This window comes from Pelobates fuscus, chromosome 10 (assembly GCF_036172605.1).
Source record: "Pelobates fuscus isolate aPelFus1 chromosome 10, aPelFus1.pri, whole genome shotgun sequence".
Taxonomy (NCBI): Eukaryota; Metazoa; Chordata; class Amphibia; order Anura; family Pelobatidae; genus Pelobates; species Pelobates fuscus.
The window spans coordinates 106,221,028-106,240,578 of NC_086326.1; the positions used below are offsets into that span (position 1 = coordinate 106,221,028).

Below are 19,551 nucleotides of genomic sequence, written 5' to 3' on the forward strand. Positions count from 1 at the left end.
CTCCGGCATGCCACTGTCCAGGTGTTAGTCCCCTTGAAACAACTTTTCCATCACTATTGTGGCCAGAAAGAGTCCCTGTGGGTTTTAAAATTCACCTACCTATTGAAGTCTATGGCGGTTCGCCCGGTTGCGAACATTTGCGGAAGTTCGCGTTCGCCGTTCGCGAACGGAAAATTTTATGTTGGCGATAGCACTATTCCTTACCTACATTCAGAGTCAAGATAACTAACTTCTCTATATCTAGGATTTCACTGCCATCAAGTGTACAATTCTGTACTTGTACTCTGACACACTGTTTCATTCTTCACCCTGAAACTTTGTTCCTTTTGTAAGTTTTACTTATATTCTCTCCTCATACTTTATACATTTACTGTATTTTATTCAGTTCTATTAGAAATATTTGGGTTATGTCCCAGTGTTGAGGTTGAGGGTAGTTTTTCTTGTTTTCCTTGTTGTGTTGATTTTAGAGATTATTGGTAAGAGTTTGTTGAAGGACTGATCTATCTGCAGATGCAGTCAGACAAATTAAACAGTGCACTGATGATTATATTTTCAAGGTAGATTTTGTGGATTCTACATATTTACTTTTTTTGCATATACACTGAACAAAATTATAAACGCAAAACTTGTTTTTCCCCCATTTTTCATGAGTTGAACTCAAAAATCTAAGACTTTTTCTATGTACACAAAAGGCCTATTTCTCCCAAATGTTGTTCACAAATCTGTGTTAGTGAGCACTTCTCCTTTGACGAGATAATGCATTCACCTCACAGGTGTGGCATATCAAGAGTCTGATTAGACAGCTTGATTATTGCACAGGTGTGCCTTAGGCTGCCCACAATAAAAGGCCACTCTAAAATGGACAGTTTTACTGTATTGGGGGAATGCGGGGTGGTCCAGAGGGTGCAGAGACCGGTCAGTATCTGGTGTGACCACCATTTGCCTCACACAGTGCAACACATCTCGTTTGCATAGAGTTGAATAGGTTGTTGATTGTGGCCTGTGGAATGTTGGTCCACTCCTCTCCAATGGCTGTGCGAAGTTGCTGGATATTGTCAGGACCTGAAACACGCTGTCATATACGCCGATCCAGAGCATCCCAAACATGCTCAATGGGTGACATGTCTGGTGAGTATGCTGACTGGCCATGAAAGAACTGGGATGTTTTCAGCTTCCAGGAATTGTGTACAGATCCTTGCAACATGGGGCTGTGCATTATCATGCTGCAACATGAGGTGATGGTCGTGGATGAATGGCACAACAATGGGCCTTAGGATCGCGTCACGGTATCTCTGTGCATTCAAAATGCCATCAATAAAATGCACCGGTGTTCGTTGTCCATAACATACGACTGCCCATACCATAATCCCACTGTCACCATGGGCCACTCTATCCACAACGTTGACATCAGCAAACAGCTCACCCACACAATGCCAAACACACTGTGTGCCATCTGCCCTGTACAGTGAAAAACGGGATTCATCTGTGATGAGAACACCTCTCCAAATTGCCAGACACCATTGAATGGGAGCATTTGCCCACTCAAGTCAGTTACGACGATGAACTGCAGTCAGGTCGAGACCACGGTGAGGAAGATGAGCTTCCCTGAGATGGTTTCTGACAGTTTGTGCAGAAATTCTTTGGTTATGCAAACCGATTGTTGCAGCAGCTGTCCGGGTGGCTGGTCTCAGACGATCTTGAAGATGAAGAAGCTTGATGTGGAGGTCCTGGGCTGGTGTGGTTACACGTGGTCTGCGGTTGTGAGGCCAGTTGATTGTACTGCCAAATTCTTTGAGACGCCTTTGATGATGGAGAGAAATTAACATTCAATTCACGGACAACTGCTCTGGTGGACATTCCTGCAGTCAGCATGCCAATTGCACGCTCCCTCAAAACTTGCAACATCTGTGGCATTGTGCTGTGTGATAAAGCTGCACACCTATGCAATAATCATGCTGTCTAATCTTGATATGCCACACCTGTGACGTGGATGAATTATCTTGGCAAAGGAGAAGTGCTCACTAAAACAGACTTAGACAGATTTGTGAACAATATTTGAGAGAATATGTACATAGAAAAAGTCTTAGATCTTTGACTTCAGCTCATGAAAAATAGGGGCAAAAACAAAAGTGTTGCGTTTATAATTTTGTTCCGTGTATTATTGTTTAAAGCATTAGTTTAAATCTGTATTATAAATAGGAATAATGTCTACCTTCATATTTTGCCTCTAATGAAGATATGACTGAACCCATCACTAGATTTAAATAAACTGACTCGCAAGAGTGTTCATTCCTGTGCATTATGCTTCTAGTACCATATTAACTTGAGTTTAATAACTAAAGTCAACAAAATAAACCAACAGGATAATGGTGCAGTCCTAGAACACAACTGATTATTACTAAAATACAATCATGCAATTTTGTTCCCTTAAGAGGATTTCTGTGAATTAAGCTATAAAGGAAATTTCGTTCCACAACCGAGGAGTTGTTGCATGAATTTTTAATAGTGCATTGGTAAAGCATTTATGTTCATACAAATCTCAGCTCATTTACAGAGTTCTCAGACATGGTCTTTTTGCAAGCAGAAACTGACAGCACAGGTATCCATATACATCAGCATGACTCCTAACATTAGCACTTATAAACTCAAGACAGGAGGTGTAGAGGCCTAAAGGGGCGTTGCCAGTAACACCACTTAGATCACTGGCAATGCCCAAAATGGGCAGTCCTGCCTAGAAATGGACAGGGACACCCAAAGATGAAGCATACGCGTCTGGCATGAATACACTCCAGGCTGACTGAGAGCTGTTGGTGCCTTTGAACTGCTTGCATTGCACTTGCTGGGGACAGTTACTTGGTGTCCAAGGGATGATGGGACACCAATAATTTCAAAATAATGTTTTTGTGAGTCACATAATTCAGCTGCCTGGGAGTAATTAGAAATGTTATGTTTCAAGGGACACTCCAGACACTAATACTACTTTTTGAGGTTTTGGCCACATTAATGTGCTGTATTTTTTGCTTAAATAAATATTTTGAACATTACTTGTGCCTCTTTGCCTACACCCCCACTATCCAGGAAAATACTTCTTTATCAAAAAGCATGCACACGGCTTGGCTACTGACAGCACTTAATGATTTAAACAACCTACATTAGAAGGAGAGGACACCCAGAGAGGCATGTAGTAAGGATATCATTACCTGTATGTAGTTTCTCTGACTTTCTACAGCCGGTTTTCAATTAAAAGCCGCTCACTCAGTGCTGTTAGGGCTAAGACTATTTACATACTTTTGTTTATATTTTCTGGCATGTAGGGAGTGTGGCTAAGGAGGCAGGCTCATTTTGCAGCACTCTGGGGTGTGCAAAAATTATAAAGATTTGAGCATGTACAAATAAAACAGCATGTTAATGAGGATACAATATATCAAATACATGTAAGTTGTATTGGTGCCCAGAATGTCCCTTTAACTGAATGTTGCCATGAACCTAGAACAAGTGTCAATAAGCCTATAATGCCACATACCATACTTTGCGAGGTATGGCTTTGGAACCAATATTAGGAGGTTTGTATTTAGCCTTCAGGGGATGCCACTAATAATGCAACGTGTGTTACTGGTGATGCCCACAATGGGTGGATACTACCTTGAAGTGGCATGTCAGCCTGGCATCAAATACGTCAAACTGACAGAGAGCCTCCTAACTGCTTCCCTACATATAGGACATTGAAGAGAATGCCGCTGAAGCACTCTGCGCGGGTGCAGCTAATAATGTATTTGTGTTGAACTGTGGGACATAAGGAACTAAATCGGGAGGAAGGACAGGACCCCAAAATAAGGACTATTGCCAAAAAAGCAGGACATTTTGATGGCTTGTCATACTGCTTGGCAGCTCTTTCAGAATGTCCTGCACAAGCATAGTTATCTAAACACACAAAAAACTACCAACCAAGTGAGGGACACACATCATAAATCATTGTATTCAACTTTTTGGGGAATGTGCTTATAGCATTGTATAAACAAAATCTCCGAACACCAATGTAGAGAAGACGGCGTTGCAAGCAATTTTAGAACATTGTTAATAGTGAACAGTGCACATAAATGGCAGTCGAGTACAGCAATGGAAAGAGTACCATTTTCCATCTGTAAAAAAAAAAAAAAGAAAAAGAAAATAAGAGTCTCAATAACAGTGTGATGTGATGCCACATAAAATATAATATATTACAAATATAGATAAAATAGATTGAATGAGAGCTGTCATTGTATTATTATTATTATTAAAATAAAAGATTACATGTGTTATAGCTTCTTAATGTACAAATTAATACAGAAAGATGCAAATTTACATGTACATTTATATTTCAAATGGCTAGTTATTACAATAGCATTCATTTTAAAGAAATACTTTAAAGGAACACACCACGCACCACAACTACTTCAGTGCACTGTAGTTTCACAGGTGATTGCAAATTGTAGGCCAAAGTAGCTGAGCAGAAAAAAATTGCTGAGAGGGACATTTCTTCCAACTTCACCATTTGTACCTATAATCTCCACAATACAATGTTTATACTAATAATTAATATATGTACCAGTGCTTCATTCTTTATTTTATTTGTGTTCTTTTACTTACTGTAAATATTGAGGGCAGTGCACCGATGGAGATAATTCTTTGGGTTCCCATATGCCCAATTGGTGTAATCCAGTCGACTGCCATCTATGTTTCTGAGTGGACATGTCTGAGAAGAAGGGAGATGGGCAATAGAGAAATACATTAATGGTAAAATAATGCACAATGGATCATGTCAAATCCTATTGCAACAGCACCTATAACAGGTTACAGTGAATACTGCCATTTTTTTATGGTTAAGTTGACCTCTTTGCATATTTTTGTTAATATTGGACACAAAGACCTCAATTAAATACATTTTCCAAATGATTCAAAACTGTTAGAAAAACTTACCAAATTATTTGTCTACAGAAATTAAAGACTTTAATAATGACTTTGTAGATAAATCAGTGGAATAGAGGATATTGCCACACCAGTGTATTGAGCTGCCTGTAAATCACTTTCTGACTTTTTTGAGCACTTTTGTTATACACACTCCTCTGTAAAAAGAGGCAACCTTTGATCAGTATTCAATAATTTGGAAAGCTTGTTAAATCGAGTTCAAAGTATATGTAGGTAAATATACTTACAAAGGACTCGATTTAAGCCTCAATTTCATATTTTTGGTTAAGCTTTCCAAATGATTCCAATCTGGAAGAAACACTTTCTAAATTATTTATCTACAGTCACCATTGAGTTCCATGGGGATTTTGGCAGATAAATCATTCAGAATGTTTTTGAACTGGATTCATTTAGAAAGCTCATTAGATCAAGGCCAGCTTTTGTGAATTTGAAAAGTTTATCCACAAATATTAAATTGAGTCCTAAATCCGCTCACTTTCTTTTCTCCTCCCCTTTCTGTGATGCAATTGATGAGAGCGTCGTCTGAATCAATGGACGAATAAATCACATGGAAGAATTACATCTGTTGCGTGATCCATTCATTGTTTGATTCAGACATTTGCTGATTGTCTGAATACAAATGCATAAGTCTAGTTCTTAATCTGTTTAGATAGCCTGTCCTTTGTTTTTCTTTGTTTCTTAAGCTTCACCATCACCCACATGGGTTTCACAAATGTATTATTAGAGTGATTAATAAAAGTTACGTTTTAATATACACAAACGTAATATTCTAAGGGACTCCCTAACTTATGACCCCTGGGGTTTTTTCCTCCTGGGATCATTTTACTTGACAGTTCATATACATTAGTAAGGGTTACCCCCTGTCAGGGTGTACCAGACACACCCCTGCTAGATCCCTTTGGGAATACTAGCCTACCTAAACTTTTAGTTCTTAGTCTTGACAAAGGTCTCATGGTGAGACCAAAATTTTGTCACTTGTTTTTCTCTTGAACCAATAAAGCTGCTTGGATATTAAGAAGCTGTTGTGTGCCCATGCTGATTGGATTTCTACTAGTCTTGTTCTCAAACAACCGGAGTTAAGCTTTTTGCATATCCCTGATGTATAGGGTGCCTTTAAATATTATTTTGCTTCTTTGGTTATGATGCTTAGAGTATTCTATTAAATAGTTTATTTATTTATGATGATGATGTTGTGTAGAAGGTTTTACCACCAGGTCCACCCAAAAGCAGCAATGTTCCTCTGTTTGGAAGTCAGGAACCAGGTAAGTATATTCAAAATTAAAGGACCACTCTAGGCACCCAGACCACTTCAGCTTAATGAAGTGGTCTGGGTGCCAGGTCCCTCTAGGATTAACCCTTTTTTTTATAAACATAGCAGTTTCAGAGAAACTGCTATGTTTATAATAGGGTTAATCCAGCCTCCAAATCCTCTAGTGGCTGTCTCACTGACAGCCGCTAGAGGCGCTTGCGTGTTTCTCACTGTGAAAATCACAGTGAGAGCAAGCAAGCGTCCATAGGAAAGCATTGTAAATGCTTTCCTATGCGACCGGCTGAATGCGCGCACAGCTCTTGCCACGCATGCGCATTCAGCCGAAAGGGAGGATCGGAGGCGGAGAGGAGAAGGAGAGTTCCCCGCCCGGCGCTGGAATTAAGGTAAGTTTTAACCCTTTACTCTTCATCCAGCCTGGCGGGAGGGGGTCCCTGAGGGTGTGGGCACCCTCAGGGTACTATAGTGCCAGGAAAACAAGTAATTTTTCCTGGCACTATAGTGGTCCTTTAAGATTTTACTGTAACAAATAAGATAAAATAGCACAACGCATTTGACCATAAACATAGGTCTTCCTCAGGTGCATTAAAAAAACATAAGGAGATACATCCCTTTTCCCCCCCCTAAATACTTAAATTATTACAGGTGTAATAGTTAACCTAATTTCTGCTCTTATCCTACTATGGGCTAAGGATCCTCACATTCCACCCCATCCAATATGGAGAATTTCTAGTATCCATAGCATCAAAAGCGCACTCAACCTTCCTAAGATGGCCACACGCCTATTACCAGTCTCGGAAGTACATTGCCTCATGTCAGCTAGTAGGTACGTATTTCCTTGTGTCCTTACACTCCAGTAACTCCACCCCTTCAGTCTCGCATCAGCGTTGTGCTATTTTATCTTAATTGTTATAGCAAAATCTTAATATTAATATACTTACCTGGTTCCTGACTTACAAACAGAGGAAAATTGCTGCTTTTGGGTGGGCCTGGTGGTGAAACCTTCTACACGACATCATCATAAAATTTATGAAATGCCTGCATAGTTTAGAGTGGGCTCTAAAACTTATGAGTGTTCCAAGTTATCTTGTTACTCATTTATTTATACATATTACCCTATGATTTTTTTTTTTATGTTTTTGCTCATTGTGTGCGCAATCACCTTATTTCTAATTTTACATATGTATTACGTGTTTCAGTGACTAAGCACTTGGGTGATTTTTAGCTGCACTGGGTTTGCTATATCTTAAATTTGTTTCTGTTTTTGTATTATTCTTAGCATCATAACTAATACAGCATACCTTATCATGCTAGCATTGATTTTAAGCTATCTAACTCTTTCTCCTATCACTATGATTTTAAATGGTACATTGACCTTGATTTAATATTTTTGGATAATCTTTATCAAATGATTTAATATTTTGGATCAACTTTTCAAATGATTTATCTACAAAAATGTAAATAGATTTTAACCCCTTAAGGACACATGACATGTGTGACATGTCATGATTCCCTTTTATTCCAGAAGTTTGGTCTTTAAGGGGTTAAAGGTGAATTTTGTAAAAAAAAATCATTTAAAAAGCTTAACCAAAGATATTAAATTAGGGCACAAATCTGAAATGATTATTATTGATGTACAATTGAGCAAACACACAGCATGTCAGCCAGAAATTACTCAACAATGAATATTTAACAATTTGGTTACAGTGAGGGAAGAAAGTATTTGATCCCCTGCTAATTTTGAACGTTTGTTCACTGACAAAGAAATGGTCAGTCTATAATTTTAAGGTGTATTTTAACAGTGAGAGACAGAATAACAAAAAAAAAAATCCAGAAAAACGCATGTCAAAAAAATTCTAAATTGATTTGCATGTCAATGAGTGAAATAAGTATTTGATACCCTATCATCAGCAAGATTTCTGGCTCCCATGTGTCTTTTATACTGTTAAAGAGCTGAGATTAGGAGCACTCTTTTAAGGGAGTGCTCCTAATCTCAGCTCGATACCTGTATAAAAACACCTGAACACAAAAGCAATCAATCACCAGATTCCAAACACTCCACCATGGCCACGACCAAAGAGCTGTCCAAGGATGTCAGAGACAAGATTGTAGACCTACACAAGGCCAGAATGGGCAATAAGATCATCGCCAAGCAGCTTGGTGAGAAGGTGACAACAGTTGGTGCGATTATTCGGAAATGGAAGAAACACAAAATAACTGTCAGTCTCCCTCGGTCTGGTGCTCCATGCAAGATCTCACCCCGTGGAGTTTCAATAATCATAAGAACAGTGAGGAATCAACCCAGAACTACATGGGAGGATCTTGTTAATGATCTCAAGGCAGCTGGGACCATAGTCACCAAGAAAACAATTGGTAACACACTATGCCAGGAAGGACTGAAATTCTGCAGCGCCTGCAAGGTCCCCCTGCTCAAGAAAGCACCTGTACATGCCCATCTGAAGTTTGCCAATAAACATCTGAATGATTAAGAGGAGAACTGGGTGAAAGTGTTGTGGTCAGATGAAACCAAAATCAAGCTCTTTGGCATCAACTCAACTCGCCGTGTTTGGAGGAGGAGGAATATTGATCCCAAGAACACCATCCTCACCATCAAACATGGAGGTGGAAACATTATGCTTTGGGGGTGTTTTTCTGCTAAGGGGACAGGACAACTGCACTGCATCAAAGGGACGATGGATGGGACCATGTACCGTCAAATCTTGGGTGAGAACCTCCTTCCCTCAGCCAGGGAATGGAAAATGGGTCATGGATGTGTATTCCGGCATGACAATGACCCAAAACACACAGCCAAGGCAACAAAGGAGTGGCTCAAGAAGAAGCACATTAAGGTCCTGGAGTGGCCTAGCCAGTCTCCAGGCCTTAATCCCATAGAAAGTCTGTGGAGGGAGCTAAAGGTTCGAGTTGCCAAGCATCAGCCTCGAAAACCTTAATGATGTGGAGAGGATCTGCAAAGAGGAGTGGGACAAAAACCCTCCTGAGATGTGTGCAAACCTGGTGGCGAACTTCAAGAAACGTCTGAAGAGTTTTGCCACCAAGTACTAATTCGAAGGGGTCAAATACTTATTTCACTGAGTGACATGCAAATCAATTTATAACTTTTTTGACATGCGTTTTTCTGGATTTTTTTATTTTTTTTTGTTATTCTGTCTTTCCCTGTTAAAATACACCTACCATTAAAATTACTGACAAATCATTTCTTTGTCAGTGGGCAAACATTCAAAATCAGCAGGGGATCAAATACTTTTTTCTCTCACTGTAACTGGACCGCATAGGCACAATATCTAAAGTCTGATTTTTAGTGCATCAATTTAATATACTAAAGGGACACACTAGACGCGTAAAACACCTGATCTTGCTACATAGCTTTCTGTGTGAAGATTTTGTCCTCTTTTTTTCATTTTGTAAAAAGTGAAGATATTAATATAAATTGACACTTATGAATTAAAAATGGTTTACCTCTCTGGCTTTCAAGCAGACAAAAGGTAATGGTATTTCCGGATTTGTTTAGCTCAGTAGAGCTAAACTCAAGAGGCAGTAAGTGCTCAGAGCAGTTGACCTTCAAAGGCAGCAGACAAGAGAACTGCAGGTTTTTCAAGCTGTTTTTTATATACCCCAATGAAAAAATGCATAATTGAATGCATGCAAGTTTTTATTTGAGGTAAATGTACTAAACAATGATTTTTAATGGTGTTTTGGAAAGGCACAGGGTCAAATATAGCACATAACATTTTTCAGTATACACACATTGAAATTTGCCAGACTGGTTATGTTGCCTCTGAGAGCATATGGTAGCCCAGGAATGAAATGTATCCTCATAATGGCATACCATTTGCAAAAGTAGACAACCCAAGGTATTACAAATGGGGTATGTCTAGTCTTTTTTAGTAGCCACTTAGTCACAAACACTGGCCAAAGTTAGCTTTCATATTTGTTGTGGGTTAAAAAAGCAAAAACTAAATTGAACGCTACTTTTGCAAATGGTATGCCATCATGGGGGTAATTCTCATTCCTGGGCTACCATACGGTCTCAAAGGCAACGTAACAATCTGGCAAATTTCAATGTAAAAAAAGGAAATTCAAGCCTTATATTTGACTCAGAGCTTAGAGCGTTCAACTTGAAAACCAATAACTGATCACGGCAAGGTGTTAGTAGTGGAGGTTAAGAGAGATATCTGGTGGACCTCAGGTAAGAAGTTAGCTGTTCAAAAATGGCTTGACTACTTAGGAATTAAATCTATTTTAAATCACTAAACAGCAATATTCGGCAATTGACAAGAGAATTGCACATTTTGGCCAACATAGCTAAACAGGGAAACTGTACAATACATCTACACAATTTTGGTTTTGAATTTTCATTTCCTCTGTGAATTCCCAACAATGTACTATTTAGTACTTCATGTTAAATCATGTAATTAGATTCTACTTACCCATCCATTTCTCCTCACACCAATCCAGACGAATTTCGCATATCTGTTTATATGCCTTGCAAAATGAGCAAGGTAATTATTGGTTTTCAAGTTGTGGATAGAACTGAGATTGCCATGGTAGTGTCTGCACCATTTCTGTGAACAACATTGTAATTAAGAAATTATTGCAAATCAATGCACACGTACAAATTAAACCATTACTGATTTCATGACAGAATATAACCAATATTCCAACTTTGCTTTCATTAGGAAGATGGAGAGAAGAGTGAAGGAAATACAAATTATAATTGTGTGTTATTATGAAAGGTGCAAATTGGTATAAAATAATCCCAAACTGCTACCATAAAATTAAGTGTTTCCATTTTGTAAGTGCCATTGGTTATCTATTATTTAATATTTTTATTATATGTTATCTGTTTTCTATATTTGTTTATCTATATTATTATTATTATTATTATTTTCCCCTTTTCTCCATTAATTATTTTTCTTTATTTTTCACCATATTTTTTTCACCAGATTTTGGAAGCTAGGGAACAATATTTGCACTTTCAAGATGAGAAGCTTTATAAGTTCATAATTGAGACACTAGGAGGATCTTAGCCAAAGAGCTGAAATGGAAGAAGTTCTCTGTTCTTGCTCATAGAATGTTAGAAAATGGTGGAAGTCCCAATGTACAGATAAAAATATAACCCGCAATGATTTCACTGGCATAGGTTGCATATCTCTGTTTGGATGACAGGTATGTTGATACTTAATATATTTATCTTGAATAGCTTAAGGGTCATTCACTAAAGTGTGAATTGTTAGAAATTAAAAGTGAATTTCCCATTTTTGAATAGTAAAACTTTGGCTACATATTGAATTCAGGTATGTTAGCCATTTAAAAAATCACATTAAATAAAATAACTTCATAGCTTAAAAGGATTACCTTATTACATTATAGTTAATTAAAGACAAAGATGCAAACACTAACCTGAGCTGTATAAATGTTAGTACAAAAGCTGAAGAACACGTAGTACCATCTCCTATGCCCAGGATGTATTTTGGGATATGCGGTTGTGTCCAATGCTATATTGGAGACATTTTGGCATTCTTCAGAATTTTCTTCACTTAGAAGGGAAGTCTCTATATTTTCTTTGGCATCACAGTCTTCCTCATAGTCTTCCCCTAGAAGGTAAAGTTATTACCTTGATGGTAAGGTATGTCTTTTCTTTTTGCTGATGATACTGAAATTTGTTCCAGGAGGGATACGCCAAATGGAAAATGATTTAGAAAAATTATAAAAATAGTCAGAGCTGTGGCAACTGACATCTAATGTGGATAAGTGCAAGATAATACACCTTGGACGTAAAAACCCAAGGGCAGAGTATAGGATATTTGATACCCTACTAACCTCAACATCTGAGGAAAGGAATTTAGGAGTAATTATTTCAGATGACTTAAAGGTAGGCAGACAATGTAATAGAGCAGCTTGAAATGCTAGCAGAAGGCTTGGCTGTATAGGGAGAGGTAGCAGTAGAAAGAGGGAAGTGCTCATGCCATTGTACAGAACACTGGTGAGACCTCACTTGGAGTATTGTACGCAGTACTGGAGACCGTATCTCCAGTAGGATATTGATACTTTAGAGAGAGTTCAGAGAAGGGCTACTAAACTGGTTCATGGATTGCAGGATAAAACTTACCAGGAAAGGTTAAAGGATCTTAACATGTATAGCTTGGAGGAAAGACGAGACTGGGGGATATGATAGAAACATTTAAATATATAAAGATAATCAACACAGTAAAGGAGGAGACTATATTTAAAAAAAAGAACTACCATAACTAGAAGACATAGTCTTAAATTAGAGGGGCAAAGGTTTCAAAATAATATCAGGAAGTACAGGGCCGGCCTTAGGGGTGTGCGAGCTGTGTGGTCTCACAGGGCGCCATGGAGCAGGGGGCGCCCTGTGGCCGACACAGCTCGCACATGGCCGGCTGACAGGGGAGCTTAAGCAGGGTCTAGTAAAAAAAAGAAAGAAAATCGCGGCAGAGGGGGCGGGGCTTACCGAGCGGCGGTGCGGAGCTTATCATGAGGCGGAGGCGGGGCTAATACCTCTCAAAGCCCCTGCTGCACAGGAAGAGGGAAGGAATCCCTGCTTCCCCATCAGCCAACAGCATCCACTGGAAAGAGGTAAGTGTGTGTGTGTGTGTGACTGTCTGTCTGTGTGTGTGTGACTGTCTGTCTGTGTGTGCTTGTCTGTCTGTGTGACTGCCTGCTTGTGTGTGTGACTGCCTGTGTGTGTGTGTCTGTCTGACTGCCTGTGTGTGTGACTGTCTGACTGCCTGTTTGTGTCTGTCTGTGTGTAACTGTCTGTCTGTATGTGACTGTCTGACTGCCTGTGTGTGTGACTGTCTGACTGCCTGTTTGTGTCTGTCTGTGTGTAACTGTCTGTCTGTGTGTGACTGTCTGTGTGTGACTGCCTGCCTGTGTGTGTGTATAACTGTCTGTCTGTGTGTGTGTGACTGTCTGTCTGTGTGACTGCCTGTGTGTGTGTGTGTGTGTGACTGTCTGACTGCCTGTGTGTGTGACTGCCTGACTGCCTGTTTGTGTCTGTCTGTGTGTAACTGTCTGTCTGTGTGTGACTGTCTGTGTGTGACTGCCTGCCTGTGTGTGTGACTGCCTGTGTGTGTGTGTGTGACTGTCTGTCTGTGTGTGTGTGACTGTCTGTGTGTGACTCTAATTGTGTGTGCGTCGCTGTAGCTGTGCCATTGTGTGTACCTGTGCCTGTATGTGTGACTGCCTTTAGCAGAGTGTGTGTGTGTACATGCCTGTAACAGAGTTTAAATTTCCCCCAGCCCTTCCTGTCAAGGCCGCATTTTGACTGACAGACTCTCACTCACTGACAGACGCACACTCTCATATACACTGACAAACAAGGACATACACACACTATTACTTGGACACACACTGACAGATGCACACTCTCACTGACAGACGCACCCACTCACTGAAAGATGCACGCCCCCACTGAAAGATGCACGCCCCCACTGAAAGATGCACGCCCCCACTGACCGACAAATACACACTCACTGACCGACACACACATTCACTCACAGACACAAACACACATAAACACTTACAGACAAACACATATTCACTTACAGACACACACACTTACACACTTACAGACATACAGACACACACACACATTCACTCACAGACACACACACATTCACTCACAGACACACACACATTCACTTAGGCATACACACTCACAGACACACACACAGACATTTCCACTAACACTCACAATCTAATATTTTTTTAATTTTATTTTAAATCCACCCAGCCTCCCTGGGAGAGCTGGAGTGGATTTCTTACCTGCAGTCCAGTGTTGCTGCTGGGCAGACAGGCAGGGGGCGCACAGGCTAAATAGGCAGCGCTTAGTGTTGCCGGGAGCAAGACTGAGGTCATATTCCGGCTCCTGGCTTCATTAAGCGGCGCGGAAGGGAGCTGAGCAGGAAGAGGGGGGTGGGGCGCCGTGAAGACTTTTCGCACAGGGCGCCTAATTGCCTAAGGCCGGCCCTGAGGAAGTATTACTTTACTGAGAGGGTAGTGGATGCATGGAATAGCCTTCCAGCTGAAGTGGTAGAGGTTAACACAGTGAGGGAGTTTAAGCATGCGTGGGATAGGCATAAGGCTATGCTAGACTTAAGATAAGGCCAAGGACTAATTAAAAGTATTTCGAAATATTGGGCAGACTAGATGGGCCGTTCTTATCTGCCATCACATTCTATCTTTCTATGTTCTATGTTTCTAGTAAAAAATAAATCTTAAAATCCTTAATCAAATTGTGATTTGTTGGAAATTATAAATCAATTCAATGTTAATTTCACATTTAAGCCAAAATAGCCAAATTACAAAAGTTCTTCAAGTCATCTATATAATTATATCAGATTTTGTTGGTCTAACATTTGGAAATAACTTTGAATTCCTTATGAATTCCCAACAATCCACACTTTAGTAAATAATCCCACTCATGTAAAAATAAAAAGCCAATATTACATTTTCTTAGGAACTCACCAATATCTTGAGCAGAGATAGAACCTACCAAGAACAGCATTAACAGAAATGTAAACATCTTTGCTGAAAAAAAAAAGATAAACTGTTATAACAATATCCATAAAGAAAGAAGTCGAAATTAACCGAGATATAATTTTTCCTGACCTTCTCAGCCGGTTTCTGTATTAATGTGATTTTGACTTTTTCCAAAGTACAGCAGCTTGTCTTCAAGTAACTGTAACTATCAATTGGTTTTATACAACAATTTTGGGAAGTTGAGGTTTTAGTATCGAAAAGGAACAATTACAACTATGAAATAGATTGTGCATTCACTCATCTTATCTGAAAGAATATATCTGCAGTTTAGAAATTCTCTTTTGTCATGAAAGAATTTGTGCAGATAATACTTTTTTATATTTGCAGATAAGAATATTTGTGCAGAGTACTACCTTTATATAAATACAAAAAAACAAGGCCTGCGCTTAAACTCCCACTACTCTTGAGCGGCAGCAAGTACACATCAGCCCCAATACATAAAATAAAAAACAAAGAACAAAAGTTACCTGCGCTCTTTCCCAAATCCCTATGTATATTTAAACAAATGGAGGTTATTTGGTTATTCCAATAGCCATTAGAGGGAATGCCCACCTGCCATGTCAAGTCAAACCTCTTAGGTGGGTGCTACACTAACCATTTACCTTGCTTACTTGAGCTTCTGACAAAGAGATCTCTAATGAGACGGAGATGAGTATTTTTTATATATACCCCTACATGCTTATTAACCCTTAATAGGGAACACATTGGATAGGCGGCAGCATTGTAACATAGTTGTGTGATATAAAAGTGAATACAAATACAAAAAAAACAAGTCCTGCGCTCAAAATCCCACTACTCTTGGGCGGCAGCATCGACCATAGTACACATTAGCCCCAATACATACAGTAAAAACCAAAGAAAAAAAGTTACCTGCGCTCTTTCCCAAATCCCTATGTATATTAAACTACATTTACATGTATGTTAAAAATAAAATAAAATGTAAAAAATAGAAAAAATATGATCAAATCCACATATACACATATCAAAATCAATCAATTTGAATTTGTTATGGTAGTCACCATTGCTAGGATCATATAAGTTCTGCCCTTCACTCTGGCAGCTATTTTAGTAACTGTTGGCATTCATGCCTTCATGCATTCTTCTGCATGAAGGCTGCGCATGGGACACTTTTGGACTTTCCAGCATGACAATGACTCTAAGAACAAGGCCAAGTTGACACTCCAGTCGGTACAGCAGAAAAAGGTGAAGGTTCTGGAGTGGCCATCACAGTCTTGTGATGTCCTGATAAAAGTTCCCTAGAGGGACTGAAATGTTGACTTGCTGGAATTCTTCAAATAAAGAACCTACCTGAATGAAAACCTTGGAGTGCCGGAATTTTTTTAGATATTTATGAACTTGTGATTGGGCAGTATTTTTTCACTGTTGGAGTGCAAAGGTTTGGACTATATATATTTGTGTTCGGTGCAATCATTGTAATGTTAACGTATACAGTGTGTTGATGTAACCTGTATACTGTCAGGGTGGTGGTCCGGTGCCCGGGACCCAGACACTGTCCGGGCGGTGGTGCGAGGACCGGGGCCCAGTATGCCTGATGTTCAGAGTAAGAGTCACAGTGTGGAGGTGGATTAACAGGGTCTGGTGCAGGGTAACCGCACGTCCCCTGGTGTTGAGCACCAGCGTTTCTGCAGCCACATACCAGAACACTGAATCAGCTTATGCTGATCCCAGGAACTAGGAGCAGGAATTAAGCAGACCTCCCAGAGCGGAAAAGGGAGGCTCTGTAGCAAGAATGTATCCAGTACAGAAACAAGGCAAGACTAGAGATAGGCACCAAACATGGAAACAAGACAGATCTAATAGAACCCAGAACCAGAGAAGGATAGCAAGCTAAACCCAGAACATGTACACAAGACATGAGGGAAACGTGAACATAACATAGGCATGACTGGACAGGACTGTACATAGGCTGGGTATACAAACTAAAACAAGACAAGATAAGATAGGCAAAACAAGAGGAGAAATAACTAAGCACTATATATGGAAATCATGGGGATTTAGTCACATTATATGATTATATGATTATATGTAGATGTAACCTGTATATATGTTGGTTAACGTGTGCCGAAACCGACGTATGCGGTAGTCCGGTAATAAAGTGGGCACAAATAGAAGTGTCTTGCCAAAGAATATTTATTCATACATGGAAACATAATACAAAGAATATACCTCAAGATGACAGTTTAACAAAAGCTGATCTCATTTCTAGCACAGGTTGAGGTATGTACAGAGAAAAAGCAGATGACTTCCAATGCCCTAATGACTTTATGACATGAACTGGTATGTCATAACTAGAAGCTGTATAGGCTGCCCCTATCCTAAAAGAGTGTCCTGAAAACTTACTAGCATTCAAACCTAGTCTAGTCAGTAATACCCGTACATTCTGCATGAACTTTGAGGTGGTCCCAAAATAGTTTGAGGTAAACCCAAAATAGTTTATAGAGGGGCTAGGAATTTAAAAAGCACTTTAGTTCAGAGCTGTAACAGAAATAAAATTTTAACTACCAAAACTTTTCTGAATATGAGCGAAGGATTCTACGGATGCGGACAATGCAAGACACATCATAGATATGGAACCTATCATAAATAAAAAATTCAAAATAAAAGACCATTTAACTTGTCATTCAAAGGGAGTTATCTACATTCTAAAATGCCCATGCAACCTCCTATATGTAGGTCGAACAATCCGCAGCCTGAATATAAGAGTGGCGGAACATGTGAGGAACATTAAAAATGGCGTAGAGACACACAGCGTCTCGAACCACTTTAAGAGAATCCACAACTCAAACCCTGACGGAATGTTCTTCAGTGCGATCAAGCCAGTAAAAAAAGATTGGAGAGGGGGTGATTATATTAAAAAAATAGGAAGGGAGGAGATGAAATTCATCTATAATTTTAACACAATGTTACCACACGGATTAAATAAGGATTTCGAACTGTGCCATTTTATGAACTAATATTATTCCCCATTTTTAATGACCCCTCTTTTTGAATCAATTATATTTATTATTACGAAGATGCCCCAAATTTTGCTATTATTCCCTCTCATTTTATTTAGGTCCTTTTTAATGTTATTATGGAATTTTAAATGGGATCACACTGAGCAATACACTAATTAATTGGTTTTAATACCTTAATTTTATGAGGGAATACCCCAATCTTAAGAGGACCCAAATTAATCACAATATAATGTTACCATATGGTTTTAAAAATAATGATTTTGAATTATGCCACTTTATGAACCAATATCCTGTTTTGTAATGATACTTTTTTTTCTATTTATTATAAATGCCACCATATGGTTTTAAAGAAGAATGATTTTGAATTATGCTACTCTATGAACTAATATCCTTTTTTGCAATGATAATTTTTTATCTATTAATTATAAAGATGCCTTGAATTTAGTCTTTCTTCACTCTCAATTTGTATTTTACATCATGAACTTAGGTCTGTTTCGTATTTTGATATGTTACTGCACAAATGTAACTTTAAATTAGACCACACTAAATTATGTTTCAACCAATTGGTTTTACTATTTTAATTTTATGATGATTGAAATCAATATAACAAGCAGGACTAATGTAGCCTGCCCTTAGATATTACTTGCTCAAATATGCACCTACAAGACATACTTGGCTTTAAATGTCTTTTTACTTCTTGCCATTGAAATCCAGCATGTTCACTAAATGAAACGCCACGGTGGTGGAACGCATGGTGCGTTCCACCGAAGTGACGAATGCGGAAATCCGCATGCACGCTGGAATGCATATGCGTTCCACCGGAATGACGTATGCGGAAGTTAACACACACACTGGAATGCACGTCACGTTCCGAGACGCAACCCGGAAGAGGAATGAGCGGGCGATTTAAATTCGAAGCAGGAAGATGGAAAACAGATGACAGCCAACTGAGGAAGCCCTTTGGAAGGGCGAAACGCGTATTGGACTACTGTTTAAAGACTATAAGTCTATCCAGAGATTTACCTGGTAAAACTATTTAAATTTTTATTTATGTGTAGTATTTTTTTTTACTAATAAAGCACCTTTTTTGGAACCCACCCCTCTGGACCTGGCATTTTTTATAATACATACCGGCCAAAGGGAGAAAGGGAGCACTGAGCACTTTAAAAGGGAAAGCACTGCTTAAAGAAAACACCAAGCCTTAAAGAAAAGAAAAAGGAGTTGGACATCCTTGAATGGTCCAGAAACGCATACCACCTGAGTCATATGAGGGTATGACACTAGGCTTGTGAGTTATAATACCTTATTATTTACCCTTGAACCTTTTTATTTACTGTGTTGCACTATTTGTTGTACTATTTTGTTTTACAGAACATTGACTGAACACTTAAAAGCTCCACCTTTTTTTATGCATGTATAATTATGTTTTAAGTGGTGTAGGGGATACCACTTAGGTGTTTGAACACTTTTATTCACCTCCACATTGTGCATATACCAAGTTGTATTATATCATATATAGTGTTGACCAGAAACAAAGAAAATTCGGGATATGGCTGTATAAATCTACAGAGAAAACATAAAACAAAACATAGTGTGATATTGTTATAAAACACAATATTTGATGCGCAGCAATCTTTGCACTCACAGGATGTAAACGATAAAAACGCTCTTAGGGTGCCTCTCCCGATGTGATGGGGGGCTAGCCGGTATTTCTGATCACCTCTGGATCCTTGTTTCACCAAAAAGACATCCACA

At 39.0% G+C, this 19,551-nt stretch overlaps 1 protein-coding gene across 2 annotated transcripts in view; it reads right to left on the bottom strand.

Annotated features, from left to right (window-relative positions):
- Positions 1 to 2,481: 2,481 nt before the first annotated feature.
- The window catches only part of LOC134575484 (bone marrow proteoglycan-like), a 121,006-nt gene continuing 103,936 nt past the window's right edge, over positions 2,482 to 19,551 (bottom strand). The window contains exons 1-6 of one of the 2 annotated variants that reach the window (XM_063434795.1): positions 14,888 to 14,944; positions 14,744 to 14,806; positions 11,654 to 11,847; positions 10,681 to 10,815; positions 4,627 to 4,732; positions 2,482 to 4,139 (exon numbers count right to left, since the gene is read on the bottom strand). In XM_063434795.1, coding sequence (XP_063290865.1) covers positions 4,075 to 4,139; positions 4,627 to 4,732; positions 10,681 to 10,815; positions 11,654 to 11,847; positions 14,744 to 14,801 — 558 coding nt within the window. In that variant the 5' untranslated portion in view covers positions 14,802 to 14,806; positions 14,888 to 14,944 and the 3' untranslated portion in view covers positions 2,482 to 4,074. Of the gene's footprint in view, positions 4,140 to 4,626; positions 4,733 to 10,680; positions 10,816 to 11,653; positions 11,848 to 14,743; positions 14,807 to 14,887; positions 14,945 to 19,551 lie in introns of those variants that run through there. The other variant, XM_063434796.1, reaches the window with a different exon arrangement.